At 43.0% G+C, this 20,398-nt stretch overlaps 1 protein-coding gene across 1 annotated transcript in view; it reads right to left on the bottom strand.

Annotated features, from left to right (window-relative positions):
* Window positions 1-7,865: 7,865 nt before the first annotated feature.
* The window catches only part of TRIM46 (tripartite motif containing 46), a 120,682-nt gene continuing 108,149 nt past the window's right edge, over window positions 7,866-20,398 (bottom strand). The window contains exon 10 of the mRNA XM_069218421.1: window positions 7,866-19,515. Within this exon, the coding sequence (XP_069074522.1) occupies window positions 19,140-19,515 (376 nt within the window). The 3' untranslated portion in view covers window positions 7,866-19,139. The remainder of the gene's footprint in view (window positions 19,516-20,398) is intronic.

Here is a 20,398-nt window from a genome sequence, read left to right as displayed (position 1 = left end):
CATTTATATAGGCTTCTATATACATAAGGGCACCAACACTCATTTTGGGTGTCTGAGGCTAATTTTTCATAATCAGAATTTGACCCAAAACAAGAGAGTGAAAGGCAGAAAAGGGAGAAAGAAGGAGTGACAGATCAATAGGAAATTATTGACAAAGGGGGGTGGGGGCAGGGATGAAAAGAACCTATAAGAGTGAGACAGCGAGAGAAGAAGTGCAGGGTGGAGGAATAAAGAGGCATGAGGTGGAATCAAAGCTATGCCGCTTTGGTATTCAGCAAACCCAGCTCTAGGTAGTGCCAGTGATGGGATTCGTGGAAACATTTAGAAGGGTCACATGTCAAGATCAGGTTCTGCCCTTAGAATGGAGTAAAATGACACAATAAAGTGTTTATGGCATGTATTGAGCTAAAACCTATTATATAAACAGGTTTACCTTACATCCGCTGTCTCTATAGTATCGCTCTTTGCTCTGGAAGTTAAAAAAAATATTCCAGTCTTGGTTCTCTGCCTAGCTTTCGCTCTTCCACTCTTGCTTGGCCCATGTTTCACTTCCCACTCGTGTCTGAGCGCTAGAGAGGCTGGTGTTTTTGTTGCAGCTTAGGAATGAAGTGGAGTGCCAAAGCGGGGTGTGCTTAATTTGAGACGGTGGTTTCCGGTGCTCAGCACCGGCACTTAATTGTCAACACCGGCACTTATGACAGCTGCCACATGGTGGCACTGTTTAAGTAATTTCAAGATGAGCACAGCAACAATTGTTTATTATTTCAATATGCATTAAAACAACTAATACCTGCTGCCCCAGTAATTCATATGGCTTTGGGGGCCGGAACAGTATAAACTGTCTCACTTGTAGCAGTGTGATGGTTAGTAGTTGTATAGGTACTGTCTCTGGCAGATGCAATGGGCGGTGAGAGCTGCTGTGGCCTCCTGACGAGAGCTGTCGGTGATCATTGCCACAGCTCTGAGTAGAGACCAGGTTGTAGAATTTCAGTCAAGGGTTACAGGACTGAGTTGGGGTGCATTGGCAGAGCTGCTGTATTATTTTCTAGTACTACATAGCCCAGGTTGCTAATTATTATAATAAATTTGTACTGGTAGAGCAGGATGGGGGGGGGGGGGGTGATATTAAAAGTGTTGCAGGGCTGTACTGAGGTGCACTGACAGATCTGAGTGAATTGTTGCACAGAATCGTGAAAAGCCTATTTTTGAACAAAAATCATGACCCTATACTCGATTTGATGTCATATAAATATATACTATCAATTGTTTACAAAAATATATATATTCTTTAGGTCTGCTTAACAAATGTACATATTACTTATGTTTTATATACATATGTGTGAATGTGTATATGATTTTATGCTTAACATGTATATAGGCCACTGTATATCTTTCGTACAAGCTATTTGATTAGCTGCTTATGGATCTCTGCTTTATTCTACAAATCACAATATGTAAATATGATCATTACAATTGTATCTGCAAGTGCTTTACTACTGAAACATTGAGGGAAATATACAAAAATGAACACCAAAATAATTTATACAAATGCACAAATAAATTAGCTTCATGTACAGCAACACTTGAATCTCTTGAGTTCCTGTCTATCCACACGTGCACATATGGGACTTTATACAACTTTATATTTCGATATATTATCTTCCTTATAGATATATACTCTTTCTATGTAGTTATGTATCTATATATTTAGTACTTTACTCCTATTGTAGAATAAAATAACTTTGGCTCTCTTCAATGCACTACTCTATGTTTCATCCTATACCTCTCTCAATATATCCTCTACCTCCTCTCTGACTCATCCAAACCTCAATCTACTACTTTGATCTTTCTAGACTCTTCCCTCCTCAATCCCTCTTCGGCTTACTCCAAACCTCATTTTACTACTATGATCTCCCAAAATAACCCTTTCTAAATTCCTCTTTCATATATCTCTCTTTTGACTCATCCCAAAACTCATTTTACTATTAGCTCTCTAATCCCTTACTAGATTCTTCCCTCCTCTATCCCTCCTTTGACTCATCACAAACCTCAGTTCACTACTATAATCTTCCAAACAACCAGACTAAATTCTTCCCTCATGTATCTGTCCTTCGACTCATCCCAAACCGCATTTTGCCCCTATGATCTCCCTAATCCCTTTCTACAGACTCTTCCCTCCTGCATCTCTCCTTTTATTCATCCCAAACCTCATCTTACTACTATGATCTCTCAATTAACACTTTATAGTATCTTCCTTCTTTTATCCCTCCATTATCCTGTTTATTCAGACCTACAGACTCATATGTCCACTGCTCAAATTAACGACTAATATTTCCATGTATAAATTCACCACTAATCCTTTTTGGGTTCCGGAGTAGCGTGCTATTCATCAAAAAGCGCTTCAACACCTCGTCAGTGGTAGTGAGCACTATATAAATACAATTACAATACAATAAACAGTTCTTTTAAATACTAAATCAACATAATCAACATGGTATGACGCAATGGCTCTTCTATTCTTTGACTCACACTGACCTCCAGTGGTCCTAAAAAGAACAAAACCTACTTCATGCCTGGCTTACTAAATGGCACACTGAGCAGTGGGTATTAATGCAACATTCCTATCGTGGGAAAAATGATCTGTGGATTTTCGAAATCCAGATACACCTTTGACTGCTGAAGAGCCAAGGGGTGCTGAAACATCATCAACCGTAGTGTGTGAGAGTCAACGGCGTTCACGCATTACTACCCATGGCAACATGTTTTGCCTCTCTCCTAAAGCGTGGTACGACCTTCCACTACACATCCAAGCTTCCCCCTCACTTCTTGAATTCTGAAAGAGATAAAGACTTGGCTCTTCCATTCACATCAGGCCCTAGGAGTGAATCAGTTCACAAATGCTTAGTGCCAGGATACTATCTTGGCTGAGAGTGCGCTTTACAAACCTACATAACATAGCATAACAAAACAGAACATTTCTGATTTTTCACTGTGTACAAACTACGCTTCCAGGAACAAAGCTGGCAGACGTATGCCTGGGAAAGAATGCCAAAATAAGAGTAATACAATGATGATTGTGGGTGTAGGTCTACGATTTTATTACAATTTTTTGGTGAATTATCTTCAAAGAACCTAAAATCGTGCAACAAAATAGTTATATTTGACTCTCAAAAAAGAGCGACCTTTACTTTTTACAGAAGATTTAGCACAGTATGTGGCATTAGCAAGTGTGATCATGTCTTACAGGTGTAATGATAGTCAAGCAGGTGGTTTGGCCTTTGTATTCCAGTACAAACTTAGTGCACTTTACATATGACGACAAGTGGTGTAGCAAGAGGCCATGGGCCTAAATATAAGCTAGACAGGTGAGCTCGGCGTTAAAAACAGCCTTTATTTAGGTGCCGTGGTCCTTTCCATCCCTGGACTATGGTGCAATTGCACCTACTGCTTTATTGATAGCTACACCTCTGGGATGGCTCATGTGTGTCTCTAAGGTCTTCCTGGTCGGTAGGCGAAGGGTTCTGACAAAATATAACTTTTACAAAAGAGGAAAAAATAGATGGCATAAAAAGATCACAGATGTACATAACATGAAATTCGCTGTCGTAGGACATGGCAAGTTTAAGAGTTCCGTCATTGTTTTTGACAACTACTAAAAACAATGTTGTTTAGAAGTAAAGTAGCTAAACTGAAGTAATCAAGTATTTTGGGGAATTTCACAAAGAAAGCATAACACAAAATTACACAGATTATGTCATTGTAATTTAAATTTCGTCCAGGCGTAATTTTGGTGCTTCCACTATGTGGTGTTATCCGATATTTTGTCTCTGATGTATTTTGGGGAGTTCCGAAGATACATTTCTGGGCGACGAAGATGATCTTTGAAGAGATTCGGGCATTGACTTTCATCCATTGTATTCATTTGAGGACCAGTGAGATGAAGTCCCAGAGCTTCTTATCTCTTACCAGTCATGCTCCTAAATTCTAGATATTTGGTGGAAGTGGTGGGATTCTGAGGGCCCTTTGTTAAAAGGGCAGCAAATGATACCACAAAAGGTCTCCAAAGACCACTTAGACATCATCGAACAAAACAACATTCTAGAATTTCTATTGTTGGTGATTGTTAGCAGTGCATAAAGTAAAGAGTGGTAAAGAGAACTGTTGTTTTGTCTACACCAGGTGTCCCCGGTAACAGATCAAGATAAAATAAGTTGTAGTCGATTTAGTAGCGGATAGTGGTGCTGACTACTACCCAGAGTCCCTCAAAAGGACTCAAAAAGAGGTTTAAGTAGGTGGAGATAGTTGCAGGTTGTGATAGCAACAAATCTGATCTGGGTTTCAGAATTCCTTCTTGATAATGAATGGTTGCTTCTAGGCCAGTGGTCTTCAAACTTTATAATGCTGCACCACCCTCAGTGGAAAAAAACATCATTGCCCCCTCCCCCACACTTATTCTATTAAATCTGCAATTTTTAAATATGTTTAGAGGATTGAAACATTGCAGTTAAGTTCTGTTACAGTTTTTAAAAATGCAGTAAAATACATGATGCCAAACATACTATTCTGGTCAAGCAGGTCTTACTAAAGTGTGATAGTATTCACAGTGTGATTATTAGAAGTGGAGTTGAGGGTTTTGAAGAGTATTTGGAGTCCCTTCTCTTTTGACACACACTCCCAGCTTAGATATACATGTCAAAATATGACATTGATGGCCCATTACAGAGTAGTTTACTGCTGCAAATTTGTGTCAGCTATAAACAAAGCCCTGTCATTAGCATAATGCTTCTTTTGGCCAGAGCCTAGCGCCCAGCCTGGGATCACTTGAAGCCCCTCTAGGGGGGCTCGCACCTTCAGTTTGAAGACGCCTGTCCTCGGCTTTTAACCTTAGTGCTGGTGGAGGGATGGACTAATCAAGGCCTAGTGGTAAAATCAATGAAAAAATATTTTTGGTGCATTCGGTGCTCTCGGACAATTTGTTTTCTATTGTAAGTCTCAGCTAACACCTTGACTTGACATCAATGATTTGCTGTACAATAAATACAGTGATGGAAAGAATGTATGAAGTAAGTTTAGACACTGGCAATTGCTCCTTTTGCATTCCAGTCCAGCATTTTCCAACTACTGTGCTTCCCTAGACAGAAAATAGCCTTATGCAAATCACTCTTAGTTCTGCTCTAAAGAGATGTGAAGGCAGAGCGGTGGTATGTTGGGCTTGGCACTGCTTGTGGAGGGTACAGTTGAGCATCATCAGCTTGAGTTTCCTAGAGGAAGTCCTAGCCACCTGTGGTCTACAGGAATGGGTGGAAGTAGATGTTGACAAGTACTGCTGGCAAAGGTGAGCCTTGCAGACCCCATATGAGACCTAAGAGAAGTTAGATAGGAATAGCCCCAGCCTGAGAGCACCCAAAGACATAAACCAGGGAAACCGGAGTCACAGAAAGCAGCTTATGAATGGGATCTCGTGGTCAGCAATACTGAAGGTCTACAAAGCATAGTCTTATGCCCATCAGCTGCTTCAAGGGGTCATCCCAGATTTTGATAGAGATCAGTTGGTCTTCGTTCAGATCTGACCTTCCATTTCAAGTCTGATATGTCTTCTGAAGTTATTACCATAATGGTCAGTTATCGGAGTCTGGTGACCAGAAACGACTTCTTAATCCAGTCTTAGCCTCAATAACCTCTGTCATGGCTTATTGGGATCCAAAGGCTGAATGACAGATCCTAGAAAGGCCTTAGCGCTGAATTGTCTTCCCAGGGAGTGAAGACTTTGAATGCTACTGGATAGCTGAACCATGCATCTGTCCATCTGTTTTTATATTAGCTGCTTATACTCAGTGCTTGTGCCAGCACAAGGTGAACCAGGCACCCATTGGAGGAGGCGCACACATGTACACCCATGTGCACCAAGCACCAACAAGCACAAACGCATGAGCTGACAAAGCGGTTATGGTGCTTGGGTTGGGTGCCCACTGCAACATCTGTCCCCTTCTGCACGCTTACAGTGCTCAAGTCTGACAGAGTTGGCACCCAGGTGTGCCTGCTGTTGGTGTGGTGCTTGCCTCACCACAGAGTAGGTACAGGGGTAGACTTCACGTTGTGACCCAGATCTGGCCTTTGAGTCAGCACCTGCCATCAAGGGTGCTCCAAAGGGCAGATTGATTTGATTCAATTTCCCCTGAAGGAGCAGAAGGAAAGGACACTGTAGTGACTGACAGGTAGAGTCTGTGACGTGGATTGAGAGCTTAAAGACCGTTGCCTGCAGGGGGGATTGCGTTAAGGGATGTTGTTTGGGACTTCAGATAGCAGTGAACTTGAGGGCTGGAGGGTTGGCGGCCTTGGACATGTCAAGAATAAGAGTCTGGTGCATGAAAGAAGACTTGAGTGCTGAAAGAGGCATGAGGGCTAATAATGGGACCAGAGGGAGAGTCAATATAATGGGTTGCTTGGAGGTCAGTTGCTTATGGTGGTTTGCCAGACATGAAGAGCTGGTTGGTCAAAGCCTTAAAAAGGACTTTAATGGAAGTTTGCCTTGAAGTCCTGAGGCCTAACTGGGGCCTGGTGCCTTGGGGACCTGCAAAGGAACTTGAGAATGCACAGGCCAAACAATGTAAAAGGTTTTGCAGGTCTGGGGATTGCGATGAGGCTTAAGGTACCTGGCATCAGGGCATTGGGCAGTTGGAGTGTGATCAAGCCTGAGTGGATAGGAGTGGGGTGGTGGCTTGTACTGGGATTTGACTGAGGAGTCTACCCTGGGTCTGGCAGCGAATATGGGCACAAAGAGCCAGGATCTGAGCAAGTGTGCATGAGACTGGTGGGGGATGCTAATATGAACAAAAAACATTGATGAAAATTGAACCAAAGATGCAAGTGTGTTGTGTAAATGAATCTGTCATGTGGAATCCTTTATTTAAAGAACAAAAGCCCTCACCCACCAGTTGGTGGCATGCTTCATTGTCAGACTCCCCCTTACTCCAACAACAGATGTTGCCGGCATGGGCTATAACGATGCATAGCAAGGGTTCACATATAAGTGTTAAGAATGAGGGCCTATCATGTAAGTGTGTGGTAGGGATAGCCTAGAGAACAGGTGGAGAAGTTCTCTCCAAAACATTCAATCCAGAGAAAGGACAATTTAGGTATCTTATGATGGAAAAAAACTTTCTTTATTCACGTCTCCATATGGTATAATTAAACTAGAAGGGGAAATAGATCAACTCTGGGAATAGGTCAACATGTTTCAGCTCCTAAACTGCCCTGCTATGAGGCGCTATGGGCTTTCTTCAGGACCACCAAGTAATTCTCTGTATGTAAATCCTAATTAAGTAGTGTAGTGATGAAACATGCCACCAACTGGTGGGTGTGGGCTTTCCTCCTTCGAAGAAGGGATTCCACCATAAAGATCTCTCTGGACAACACCATTGCCTCTTAGGTTGAACCCAATAGTTTTTGTTTTGTGTGATTACTGGGCGTACCCCAACCAGTGTTTTCCCTCCTCCCCTCGGTGTTGATTGGATGGTTGCTAATACTCACCTTCCTGGGGAGGAGGGTGCAAGGCCTTAAAGTGACATGTGCTAGGCAGGGATACAAACTATAGAGGTTGAAGGAATGCAACATTTTCCCTTGCTTAGGCCAGCAAATCTTTTTGCAGTAGCCACTCTTCTAATGCATTTAAAAAGCTTAAATGTTTACTGCTGACTAAGCAATGATGTTGTTATCATGAATACAGAGAGAAAAAGGTGGGCGAAAGAAGGCCTGGGTGTAAGGACACAAAGAAGGAAGGGAAAGTGGAGATCAAAGTTCAAATATACTTACATAAATGTACCTCCCCTGGGCTTGTAAATAAAACGCTAGTCACCTTTACTGTAGCAGTCCAATTTATTGGTACAAACCATGATAATACCACTATTTTACAGCCCCCCACAAAAGAAAAAACTTCCTCAGATGATCATTCAAGCTGACGCCGGAATAGAGGCTACCGCGTCTGGCTGGCAGCCTTTTTGGCACATCAAATAGGTATAAAAAATGTTACCTTACTTTTTTTTATTCTCACATTTACAGTTTTACATTCTTCTGGTTTTTTTTTAAGTTACAATAAAAATGTGCAGGTTATGAGTGAGAAAAATAATGCAACAAAGTGTTTGCGTCACTCACATGTTTTGGATCACACTCCTGTGTATGCGGCACCGTGCTCCACTCAGGAGCCGGGTGCAGGCAGCAAACTTCTACTTGTGCACATATAAGTGTACCGTAATGTATTTCTAAATTAAGCTTGCATTAAGCGTGCAACTTGTTTTTTTGGGACCTGAACACACGATTCTACCATGAACTTCGAACAAATTGAGCAATACAATAGCTTGTTTTGTGAACTTACAGCTGAAATGCTGCTAACAAAAGTGCGTTCTAAGCATGCCGTGATAAATGTACTAAGAACATGTTCTCTCTTTTTGCAAGTTTGCAGTGAGCCTGCGTAAGTATTCCTTCTGAGGATGCATGCTCTTGGCAATAGTTTTTTTCTGCCAGCTCACAGGTGGCATGCCTATGATGCATTTGCTCCTCCTGCAGGCGTGCTGACAGTGCAATCGTTTTTTGGCATTCTTGCAGCAAGCATGTTACAGATCTCATTGTTCCATCTAAGACATGCTGAATAATAACAGTTTCTTCACAGAAGCAGCAAGCATGCCTGTATTATAAACAAGCTGCTGCAAGCGAGCAGCGCGTATGAAATAATCTTAACATACTATCTGCAAGCTAGCAGCACCCATGCCTATAATATAAGCACAATTCCTGCAAGCCCGTAGCAATATTCCTTTAACGTAAACAAAGGTTCTGCAAAATTGCAGCAAGCATGCTGGCAAGGATATATTTAACAGAAAGCACTGCTAATCTGTACACATTATTATTCTTGCCTTGAGCAAGCTCTACTGTGGGCAAGCACGTAGATAATGTGACCATTACTTCTGTGGGCTTGCAGCAATAATGTAGATAATGTAAACATTCCTTCTGACAGATTGCAGCAAGAATGCGGATTGTGTTAACAAGTGCTCTGTAAACTTGCAGTAAGCATGCAGAAAATTGACACGTCTATGTAGCAAGCTTCCAGCGAGCATGCTGAAACATGTATTCTTCCAGCTTGCCACATTCATGCTGATTATGTAAACTTATGTTCTGCAAGCTTGCAGTAAGCACACAGACTAATCACACACTTTTTTCTGCATTTGAATATATTTGACATGTGAAAATTGTTCCTTCTGCAAGCTTGCAATGCACGTACAACAAGTGTTCACCCTGTTTAAGTCAATCTTTTTCCACGCTTTCTACCAACGCAATTTACCTCACTCCCACAGCTTACAAGCCCAGCATGAATAAAAGCCTTTCTTCCAGTCTACCATTAGGAGATGTGTGTCTTTTTGTATAAGCAAATAGCAGAAGTGGTGAGATCCCCTTTGAAAAAAGTAAGAATCCAGTGCAAACCACCTAAGGAATTTATAACTAAACGGAGCAGCGCTGGTGACCACAATGCTTGGTGGTGCAAATGTCCTTTTGTAGTACGCAAAATACAAAACTCTGGACATGAAATTCAACTTTTTTTTTACTCTACCCTCTCAAACTCAATATTCCACAATACCATACACATGTAACATTCACACTAGACTAACCGTTTTTACCTTGTTAAGAATTGTTAGTTGGCAGAGCACATGGATTGACAATTATTCCCAAACCATGAAAAGGCTGCGAGCATTGCATAAGGCAGCGTGCCAAGTATGTCATATCTTACTGAGTCTTCTGGGAGAGAGCTGGTAAAATGGATGTCCTGATGGCAGAAAACAAATTTGCACAGTAGGACTGGCCTATGAGGGACTCTGGCAGTGCCAAAAGTGACTGTCTGACTACTTAGTGTATGGGCTGTGTTTTGGCTGTTTCTGGGCCTGTTTTATGGTCAGGTGGGCCAATTTTTACTCTCTGTTTCTCTGAAATTACCACAAGCATTGCCTGCAGTATGCACAAATGCATAAGTCTCCAATACCTTGCAAACCATCTATATAGCGTGTCTTAATAATATCCAAACTGTCTTGATTTGAGAACATGGGCCCCCTTTTTTTATTTAGGATTTGTTAATAGGAGCCAGAAGGAAATGACCAGATTCTGCACAAGCCTTCCTGTATAAAATGTAGGAACCCTATAGTCAGTCTATGGGTAAGCTGTAAACATAACTTGAATCCATATTGATAATTCTGCGTTCATTGTTTGTAGTGCCATAGTGGAATACCCAACAGGCACATGTTATACTGTAGAGCCTGCTGGTATATCAATCAATCATGGATTTCTAAAGCGCGGCTAATCACCCATAGGGTCTCAAGGCGCTGAAGAAGGTGTGCTGCTCAGTCGAAGAGCCTGGTCTTGAGGTCCTTCCTGAACCACTTCAATGATGTGGTCTGCTTGAGCTTGATGGGAAGTGTGTTCCATGACCGGGCTGCTAGGTAGAAGGATCTTCCTCCTGCTGTACTTTTCCGTATCTTGGGGATGGCTGCAAGGGCGAGCTGGGGGGAAAGGAGACATCTGTTGGGTACATAGAAGGTGAGGCGGTGGTTGAGGTATGCCGGTCCTATGTTGTGCAGTGCCTTGAAGGTGTGGATCAGGAGTTTGTATGTGATGCGCTTGTTGACTGGGAGACAGTGTAGGTCTCTGAGGTGGGAGGAGATTCAGCTCTGTCGGGGGATGTCCAGGATGAGTCTGGCTGCTGCATAGGAATTACGGTATATGAATTACTTGCAGCAGTCAGGCTATTACAAATGTGAGTTATGCTCAAGTGATTATTCTATGACGATTATGCTGCAGAATCCAAACCTTTAGAGTGTTATATGCCAAAATGGTGTGGTAGAAATATCAACCTGCGGGTACACAGTGACAATAAAATTAACTCCCAAATAGTATCAATGTGGGATTACTAATAGTAAATCCCCACGTACCCTTGAAGATATTTCAAAAGAGGATACCATGGTCATGATAAAACTGCAGGTCAAAATATCTCCTGCTATATTGTGACACACAACTACATCAGGATGGCTAAGGACACTTCTAGTTGCCTCTTAACTGGGCTGTGATGAAATCCGATTTTCACATACTGACTGTGGAAAAATATATTATTTGCCACTTTCCATTTTTAGTAAATTACTTTTTTCCTTCTGGCTTGCTTTTAGGTCTGACTTGCCTGCATAGCTGGTCAAGGAAGAGAGCCATACCCTTTCATGGGCCTTGGCGGCATACATGCCAACCCTCCCAATCCAGGCAGGAGACTACCACTTTCAAGGCTATTCTCCCACCTCCTGATTCCTGCATGTAAAAACCAGATTCCTCTGCTGGCTTCAGCTGACAGGGCCTAGTCTTGTTTAACTCAGAATATGCACTGCCAGTAACCTGTTCCTGCAGGCCAGTGCACAGTGCTTTGTCCGTGCTCCTGACAGGTAAGAATATCTAACGTCTGATCCTGCAGCAGCCGACTTGCAAAACCCATACATAACAGTAACCCGATTCAGGGGCAATGGAAGTCAATGGGGGAAATACATTCTTCAGATCTTTTTCTACAAATCTCCCACTTTTCTCTTCTAAAATGTTGGCATGTATGCTTGCAGGCATACTCTGTTTAAAGTGCCACATCCCTTTGGCAATGGATGTTTTTGCTTTTCTTTTACTCGTCCTGGGAGCACATAATCTGATTAAGAGCACGCGCCTTACTAAGGAGAGCCTTTAAGTTGGGAAAAACAAAGGCTAGGGTGCCAAACCGGACGAAAAAAAATAATTATATAACAGTGCCATCTCGTGGGCACTGTAAGAATTATGTTTTGTTGCCTATGGGCATATTATTTCCTCAAGAAAAGGGCAAAAGTAAGATAATAAACTGGAATTAATTTGAAAGATGACCAGAGAAAGAACTCACCCTCCTTGGGGTGCAGGATGCTATATCTGCTAACTGGGTATGAACTATATATGTATATGTATATGTGTATGTATATATATATATATATATATATATATATATATATATATATATATACATATATATATAAGCTTCTGATAAGGTTTGATTGTAGTTTAATTCTGGGGTTGTTTCTTTTTTGGGAACATGTTAATAGTATTGTCACTTTTCAAAATAACAAGGGCCTTACGTTTTTTTTTTTTTTTATAGTAAAGAGCAAGCTTAGTATCAAAAACGTTAGAGGACAAGGCAGTTCATGTTGCTAGTGATGGAACAGAAGCATGACTTCTATGAACCACCATCCGATGTTGCATCCTAAGCAGAGGCGGCTGGTGTTCAAGGGCTAAGGTGCTGCGCCCCTAGCCTTTTCTGGCCTCTCTAGTGAAGCATATATTTAATTACATGATGAAAGTAAAACATTTTCTGCACAACATTTTCCGAGTGAAAGTTGTACACTTTGAAAAGCCCCACTGCGCCTGCGTGAGTATGTGGCTGAAAGCTGCACAGTAGGGTTGACAGGGCTTGCCCACGCAAAGCCCTTACGTTTTCTCAGAACGCAGTGACGTCCCTGGCTTATCTCCTCCTCCACCAGAAGCCCTGATAGTAAACACCCTGGAGTGTTTTTTGTTCAGCCCGGGTTTCTGAAAACTTCATGTCACTCCGATATTATTATCCACCCTTTCCTATTTACTCAAATGGTGGGGTGTGATCAGAAGGGTCTACGTACCAGAGGTCACATTTTATTTAAAAAATGTGGCATTGCACAAAGAAAATCCCCTTTTCCTGCATTACAAGCAGTCTGTGGCAGAGAAATGGAATAAATACAATAAATAACTCCATCCAGGGCTCTCTGGGAGACAGGAGTGTGACCTGAAGGCCTCAAGTCATACATACGCCAAAGACAACCCTGCACACAAGTAAGTTGGAGCTCTATCGTTTTTACAGAAAATAAGAAAAAAAATCTGTTCTCTCAGCTCTCCTCTCCCTTCAATGCCTCTGCAGGTGATTTTGTCTCTTAAAGGCAGTAATGGTTCCAGTAATTTATCATGGCTAGTTATGCTCGTTTTATTTCTTCTGCAGACTAATGACGTGATATGTCAAATTAAACACGTAATCTGCAGCTCAAATAAACGTGTACCTTTTATCACTGAAACTGCTGGATACTGGATGGGTGAGGCGATGTGTGTTTGTTTGAATAAGTATTTGTGGGGCTTGACTGAGTGGCTGAGAAAATGTGGGTGTCTGTGTATAAGAGTTGTGTGAATGGCAGTGGATGACAATGTGGATGAGTAAATGGGTAGGTGACCAAAGGCAGGGGGTGAGTAGGTGAATGGAAATACGTGGGTAGTGAGGCTCACTCACAAGGTGCAATTCTGTCTTGTATTTGTGCCCCACCACTGCTTTCAGTCACCAGCCACCACTGAAGTCCATCAACCAGGTGGCAACCAAGTGTTTGATTTGTGTCGGTGTTTGCCGGTGCTCGGCGCCGGCACCTTTTGCTAAATACCAGCACATATTTATCCACCCTATGGAGGCACTGTGTGCCTATTGTTTGGCAGAATTACTCAGCGGCAATTAAATATACTTTGTAAAAACTAGGCCGTAAGTTCTGCTCTCATTGTCATTTGGCTGCCATGACAGGAGCTGGGATGGCACCAGTTTCAGTGGACTCCCGAGAAATCTGTGTGGCCTGGCACTACAGTTTATGACAAATTAAGCACTGCAGAAACCAGACTGGAAGAGTGGTAGGCACGTCTGTCTGACCCTGAAAATATGCTCAGGCTGAGCTAATGTGAGCTGGAAATACCCAGAGGTGTAGCTGCTGTGAAATAGAGACACTGCAGGTTTAACTGACCTCTCTATGATCAATTGTGGGCACCTTCTGTCTGACTCAGAGACAGACACTCTTTGTCAGACCCATTGTGAGTGAGACACCTTACGTTTGGCTCAGTGTGAGCTAGAAACTTCCTATCTGACAAAATGGGAGCTAGACACCCACTGACACCATGTAGGCTAGATACACAGAGACTGACTCAATCTGATCTACGCACCCTACACCTGACCCAGTCTGAGGTAAACACCTTCCATACAAATTGGAGTGAGTTGAACATCTTCTGTTTGTCTCAATGTGAGCTTGACAACTTCCTTCTGACTCAGTGTGACCTATAAACTCTCCATCTGACCCAGGGTGAGCTTGGGACCCTCCATCTGACCCAGTGTGAGCTAGACACCTTCCATCTTCCTCAGTGTAATCTAGAAACTTTCCATCTGACCCAGTGTGAGCTAGACATTTCTGTGTGACTCAGTGTGAGCTAGAAACCTTTTTATCTGACCCAGTGTGAGCTAGACACCTTCTTTCTAATTCAGAGTGAGTCTGAAACTCTCCATCCGACCCAGCGTGAGCTAGAGACCTTCTGTGTGATTCAGTGTGAACTAGAAACTCTGTATCTGACCCAGTGTGAGCTAGACACTTTCCTTCTGACTCAATGTGAGTTAGAAACTCTCTGTCTGACCCAGGGCGAACTATACACCTTCTGTGTGACTCAGTGTGAGGCAGCAAGACCTTTTTCTGACCCAGTGGGAGCTAGACACCTTCCTTCTATCTCAGTGTGAGCTAGAAACTCTACATCTGACCCAGGGTGAGCTAGAGACCTTCTGTCTGACTCACTGTGAGCGAGAAACTCTTCATCTGACTCAGTGTGAGCTAGAAACTCTCCATCGTATCCAGTCTGAGGTAGACACTGTCCATGTCTCTCAGTGTGAGCTAGAAACTCTCCATCTAACCCAGTGTGAGCTAGAGACCTTCTATCTGACTTAGTGTGAGCTACAAACTCCTTATCTGACCAAGTGTGAGCTAGATACCTTCTATCTGACTCAGTGTGAGCTAGACACTCTCCATCTTACCCACTGTGACCTAGACACCTTCTGTCTGGCTCAGTGTGACCTTGACACCTTCCATGTGACTCAGTATGAGCTAGAAACTCTTTATCTGACCCAGTTTGAGCTAGACACCTTTCGTCTGATTCCGTGTGAGTTAGAAACTCTCTATCTAACCCAGTGTGAGCAGGATATCTTCACATCTGACTCAATTTGAGCTAGAATCTCTGTCTGTCCTAGTGTGAGCTACACACCTTCCATCTGATTGAGTGTGAGAGAGAAACTCTCCATCTTACAAAGAATGACTTAGACATTTTTCCATTTCACCGCTGTGACGGAGTAACCCCTTCGCCAATATCTACATCATGCCCTAAGTCTACTCATAGGAGTTTGTTCAGTTCTGTTTATTACATAAAATGCCTTCCGGTGAAAGAAATGAAGAATTACATTTTCAGAGAAAAAGAGGAGAGCTTGTGTACATGCATTTGTGTGTACGTGTGGTTGTGGGGCTTTGTGCATTCTCTAATTGTGTTTATGTATTGGTTGTAAATGTGTGTATTTCCTCCAATTCAGTGACTGTATTATCTGAACACGCGTGTGTATGTTTGTATGTGCATGTGTGCACACACCTGTTGTGTGTGTGCATTCCCTGATGAGTCCGTTGTGTATGTGCATTCTATTAACGAGTGAGCATTCTGATTGTGTTTGCTTTCATGAGTTGTGTATGCTGCTTGTTTTTTAACATGATCATTCTCTCTTTGTATGATTATGCATCGTGAGTCTGCATCTGCAGCCACTAATTGTGCATGTGTGTTTTTAGGCTCACTTGTTTGAGACCCCTGTATGCATTTATATGTACTTGTGTGTACATCCTATTAACTTAGTGAGATTTTGCTGATTGCCTGTGCTTTCTATGATTGTGTGTGTAAGAACATGTTTTGTGTATTGTGTAGACTGCAATGTTCGAGTGTGTGTGTGTTCTGGTGATGGGTGTGTGTATTCTAAATATGCACGCATGCATTTTATGACACCCAACCTTGACGCCCTAAGGGTGCTTCCATACGTAGAGAGAAGATGTTCTTGTGATGTAAGCATATGGACTAAAAATAGATGAAAAAACGATGGTCTGGAATGTGGCGCCGAGTGATCTTCATTGGCTGAGATACATTCAAGCATTCCTCCAATCACCTTGCTGTTCATTACAGTAGATGTCCTAAGAGCAGTGTATACGTCCAGACATGGGTCAGTGCTCAATGTGTCCAGGGCTCATGATATACCTCACTGACGAGACATAGGTAGGTCGAAATGAAAACAGTCTGGCGTTGCTTGTGCTACTTTCTGGCGGGGATCTCGCTTGGCAGCTTGGGCTAGACTGTTCCTCTGGAGCAGGACCAAGACTGGTTTGCATATGGCTGGTCTCTGTCAAGTGTTGCTTCCACCACTCAATTCTTTACAGTAGTTTGATAGGTGTGAGATGACCCCTGCTGTTCAGCGAACTGTGGTAGAGAAACTATAAGGTGACCCCTCAGGGTGTAAACTGCATTACAGATCCCCATCTTGCAGGGATGTATCTCACCCACCTCATGCACTCACAGACTCTAGTGGGTGTGCTTTATACCAAAGACACAGAGGGCCACGCAGGCTGACTGCTGTGTCAGGTTCCTGATTGCTAAGGTACACAAAGACCCTGTTTATTGAAGAATGACCCTCTTTCAATTATTGCTCAGTAGAAGGAGGCCAGGCAATTGCTACCCAGCAACAGGGCTGTTGTTCCTTAGCTGTGGCTGCCCAGCTCTGGTAACACAGGATTATGCCCCCACATGTAAGAATGAGGTGCCATATGAGAAAGCTCTTCAGCCAAATGTTAATAACCAAGGTGGATTTTGTATGTGGGTGTCTACAGGTGCTGTGGAGCAGGAGATCCTCAGATAGCTTCTCATCCATACTGGTAGAAGAGAGGACATGCTGGGCCAGTAGGCATCAGCCAGCGGCAGCCACTGGTTTGCGAACCAAGGGATTTTTGCTTGCTCGATGTCTTAAGGGAACATACAGTAAACCTCTCAAATGAATAACAAGAGATAGTTAAATTTACTACCCAAACTTAGGAAACACTACAAAGATCCCAGCCACATCCCGAAGCCGAGTGAATGAGTTTTTAGAAGGGACTGAATGGCACTGATGTCCCTGTGTACTGAAACAGTGTACCCCCATCCCGGGGACATCATTCACTTCACTTGGTAAGATGAAACCCATCCAAGGAGCTGAGATAACACTTAGAGTAGAGAAATGTCAAAGAGTGCTGGATAAACTCACCAACCTAGGTTATGGTTCGCCAAGAAAAAGTGCCCAGTGCAGGCCAAAATAGAGATTGTCACAGAGAGGCCTTCATCGGGATATTAATGTGTGCGCACTATAGCCCCTAGGCAGTAGAGTGCGGGTTGGAGTCAGTGCTATGAAGGACTCGTCCCTTCACCAACAAATGCCTTTGTATATCTGTTAGTCTGATGGTTGAATGGCAGTTCCATCACAGGTTTGTGAACCTCTGGAGCATCCTAACACATTCTCTAGAGGCACCTGATATTTTGCACTATGCACCTGACTTCAGCCTGTGACTGACGCATAGATATGGAGTTTTATCACTACAACAGGTCAGTACTGACAGCGTGTGTCTTGGGACGACTATATTGATTAAACTCAACAAGTAAGGTACAGTGCAAAGATATCCTGGCCCGTTCCAAGAAACTTTTGGTTAAATTCAGACCCCTCACAGTGAATTCCTTCTTGATGAGTCCAGGGCCCTTGAAGCCATTTTTAATGCAAAATGATGCCTTGATGAATGTTGGTAGGGTACAGTTTTGTCAAAAAGTTAGAATGATTAGCAGTTTTACCCTGTGTATTTCTCTAGAAGTTATTAGATGGTAGTATTTTTGCACTTGGGGAAGAAGTATGTTTTGGAATAGTTGGGGCTTTACATAAATGACACAGCTATGCTCATGACGTGCAGTGATCTTCCCTGACTGACCAAAATCTCTTGCAAAGGTTGAAAAACGTATTTTTAACAAAAAGATCTCTGATGGGTAAAGTACGGAGAGGGAAGCTATAGTGCACAGCTGATATGACAAGAGTGTGTGGGCATTGAGCGCGGGCATGGGGAGTAATAGTTATGCCATAGCGCCCAGTGTGTTATCTGGGTGTGTGTGTGTATGTGTGGTGTAATTGTGCAGTTTCCCATTGCGTGTATCCTTATTATGCCTGTGCATTTGCCTTGTCTCTATGCACAAATGTGTATGCACATTTTATGAGTGCAACCTCTGATTGTGTGTTCGTGCACAATCTGTGTTTGTGTGTGTGCATTCTGTGTACATACATTCTCTTAGTATGCATCAGAGTATAGTTCCCAACAGCAATTCCCTTTCTCTCATAGTGAGTGTATCTTTTCTGTTGGTGTGTGCGTTCTTAGTGTGTGCCTTATGTAATTGGTTGTTTGTGTTATATGATTGTCTATGTGTTTTCGGAATGCGGACGGTACTCCCAATCATATCCACATGAAATGCAACATACAAGCAAGACATCAACACGTTTCACATTACAAGCCTTCCGCAGGGACCAGGCCTTGTGATGTGGGGAGATTAATGGTCTGTACACTGCTACTCTGTAACTAATGGCCCCAGGGGTATGTGAAAGTAACAGGAATTATATCTTTAAAGGGAAACTGGGAAGCAGAAGTTCATTCTAATTTTCTGAGGTAGGATTTCTGACTTTGCTAGGAAGTGAGGCCGCTAGAACAGTACTTTCTCTTTCACTGAGCCAAGGGTACCATTTCTGAGCACCACGTGGAAGTTTGCATTTCATATTCATAGGCCTAAGAAAACTCCAGTCTCAAGTGTCGTCTGCATCCTGTAACCACTACAGGTGAATTACCAGTAACCCTTTTGTACTCTCCCCAGTAGATCGCTTATATAGGTAGAATCAAAGCAATCAGCCCCACAGGAGAAATGAAATTGCCACCTTTGATTACTTCATTGTGTCGCCCTGCTCCAAGGAGGGTCCACACCCACGCTATGGGCCAAACCACTGAATGCATATGGAGTCCATCTCCAAACCTTTTTGCGTGAGGTGACAGGTGCATATGTGGCTAGTAGCCACAGGCTCCGTTCCAGCTCCTGGATGCCTTCAGGTTCCTCAGTGAATCCAGCGATTCAGCATGTTCTTGCCTCGCCATTCCCTTGTGCTAGCGAGTCTGCATGAGAGGTGGTGTTGTTTCATGGTGTTGGTGAGTGAGGGTGGGTCAGTCTGCTTTTGAAAAAACCCCTATAGTTACCCGCCGTTCCTGTTTGTTTGTTACCAGCTCCTGTAGATGTAACGCCCCGCCACCGATGAAACAAAACGCAGGGCAGACAGGACCCGAGCAGTCCACACTGCTCTCCCATAGGCTGCGAAACGACACAGCATCATAGAAGCTGACTTTGCCACGCTCATAGTCCAGGCAGACACCAATACGAGGAGGCAGTGGGACGGTGCAGCCATTAGGGTCACGCGAGGTAAAGGATGACCCATGTGATAAGAGGATCTTTCCCATCCCGATCGTCAGAAAAGAATATGGGGGGGATGTGTCGATTGTGGCATCCTCAGCACCGCTGTCATGTCCACTGTCTGGGTCACACCTGCAAATAACAAGAGAGCTCAGTACTAATGTAACACCAAACTGTAGAATAAACCCTCTTCCCACCAGAAAAATCTTGAAACACGAACAAAAGATGGATTATATTGACATAGTAAGCTCCTTCAGACATGAAATTGCTTCTTATTATTTCTTACATCATACACCAGTATTCAGGTCTCACAAGACTTAATCTGATCCCTCAACAACTTCTACATTAAGAGGAGCAAATGCCCATCTACAGCTGAAACCACCTCCCATTCTTAGACTGCTTCAATCTTCGGTGTCTCAGTTTGCCACCAATTTACATTTTTGCATATTAAAGAAGAGCATGTAAAAACATTCCTCACCTACCTCCAAACTTCTCTTACAAACAAATAAGGTAACACTTGACTAAGCTACACTAGTCTTCATCCTTACTCTGGGATGTAATTCCACACCACGAACAATTAATTAATGGAATCCCTTCATACCCTTTAACACACAATGATTAGGATTCCACATTAAATTTAAGATTAAAACTACCATGATCACCTTAAAACCGGCAGATATAACTTCCCAGAGGATGCTGATCCTCCTGGATCTGTCCATGATTGTTGGTATAATCCTGCATGACACTTTAAATGACATGACCCAAGAGGCCACAGACATCACTTATACCCACAACAGAATAATGTAGGTCCTTTTTTAACAGTGGCTAGTGAAACTGGCGGTCACCCTAGACCTCAGTGTAGTCACCGATCAGATCCCTTACAGATCACATGATTCCGATGGGGCCCATAACTGCTGTTACCAGCCCCATTAGGATAAAGAGATGACTCTTAAAAAGAGCTTCAACATTAGTAAGGGTTTCCCTGGGCACTTTGAGCTAGTGACTCAATGTTCAT

The sequence above is a fragment of the Pleurodeles waltl genome, chromosome 12, assembly GCF_031143425.1.
Source record: "Pleurodeles waltl isolate 20211129_DDA chromosome 12, aPleWal1.hap1.20221129, whole genome shotgun sequence".
Classification (NCBI taxonomy): Eukaryota; Metazoa; Chordata; class Amphibia; order Caudata; family Salamandridae; genus Pleurodeles; species Pleurodeles waltl.
Note: the sequence above shows the minus strand (reverse complement) of the source record. Positions and strands in the feature narration are given on the sequence as shown.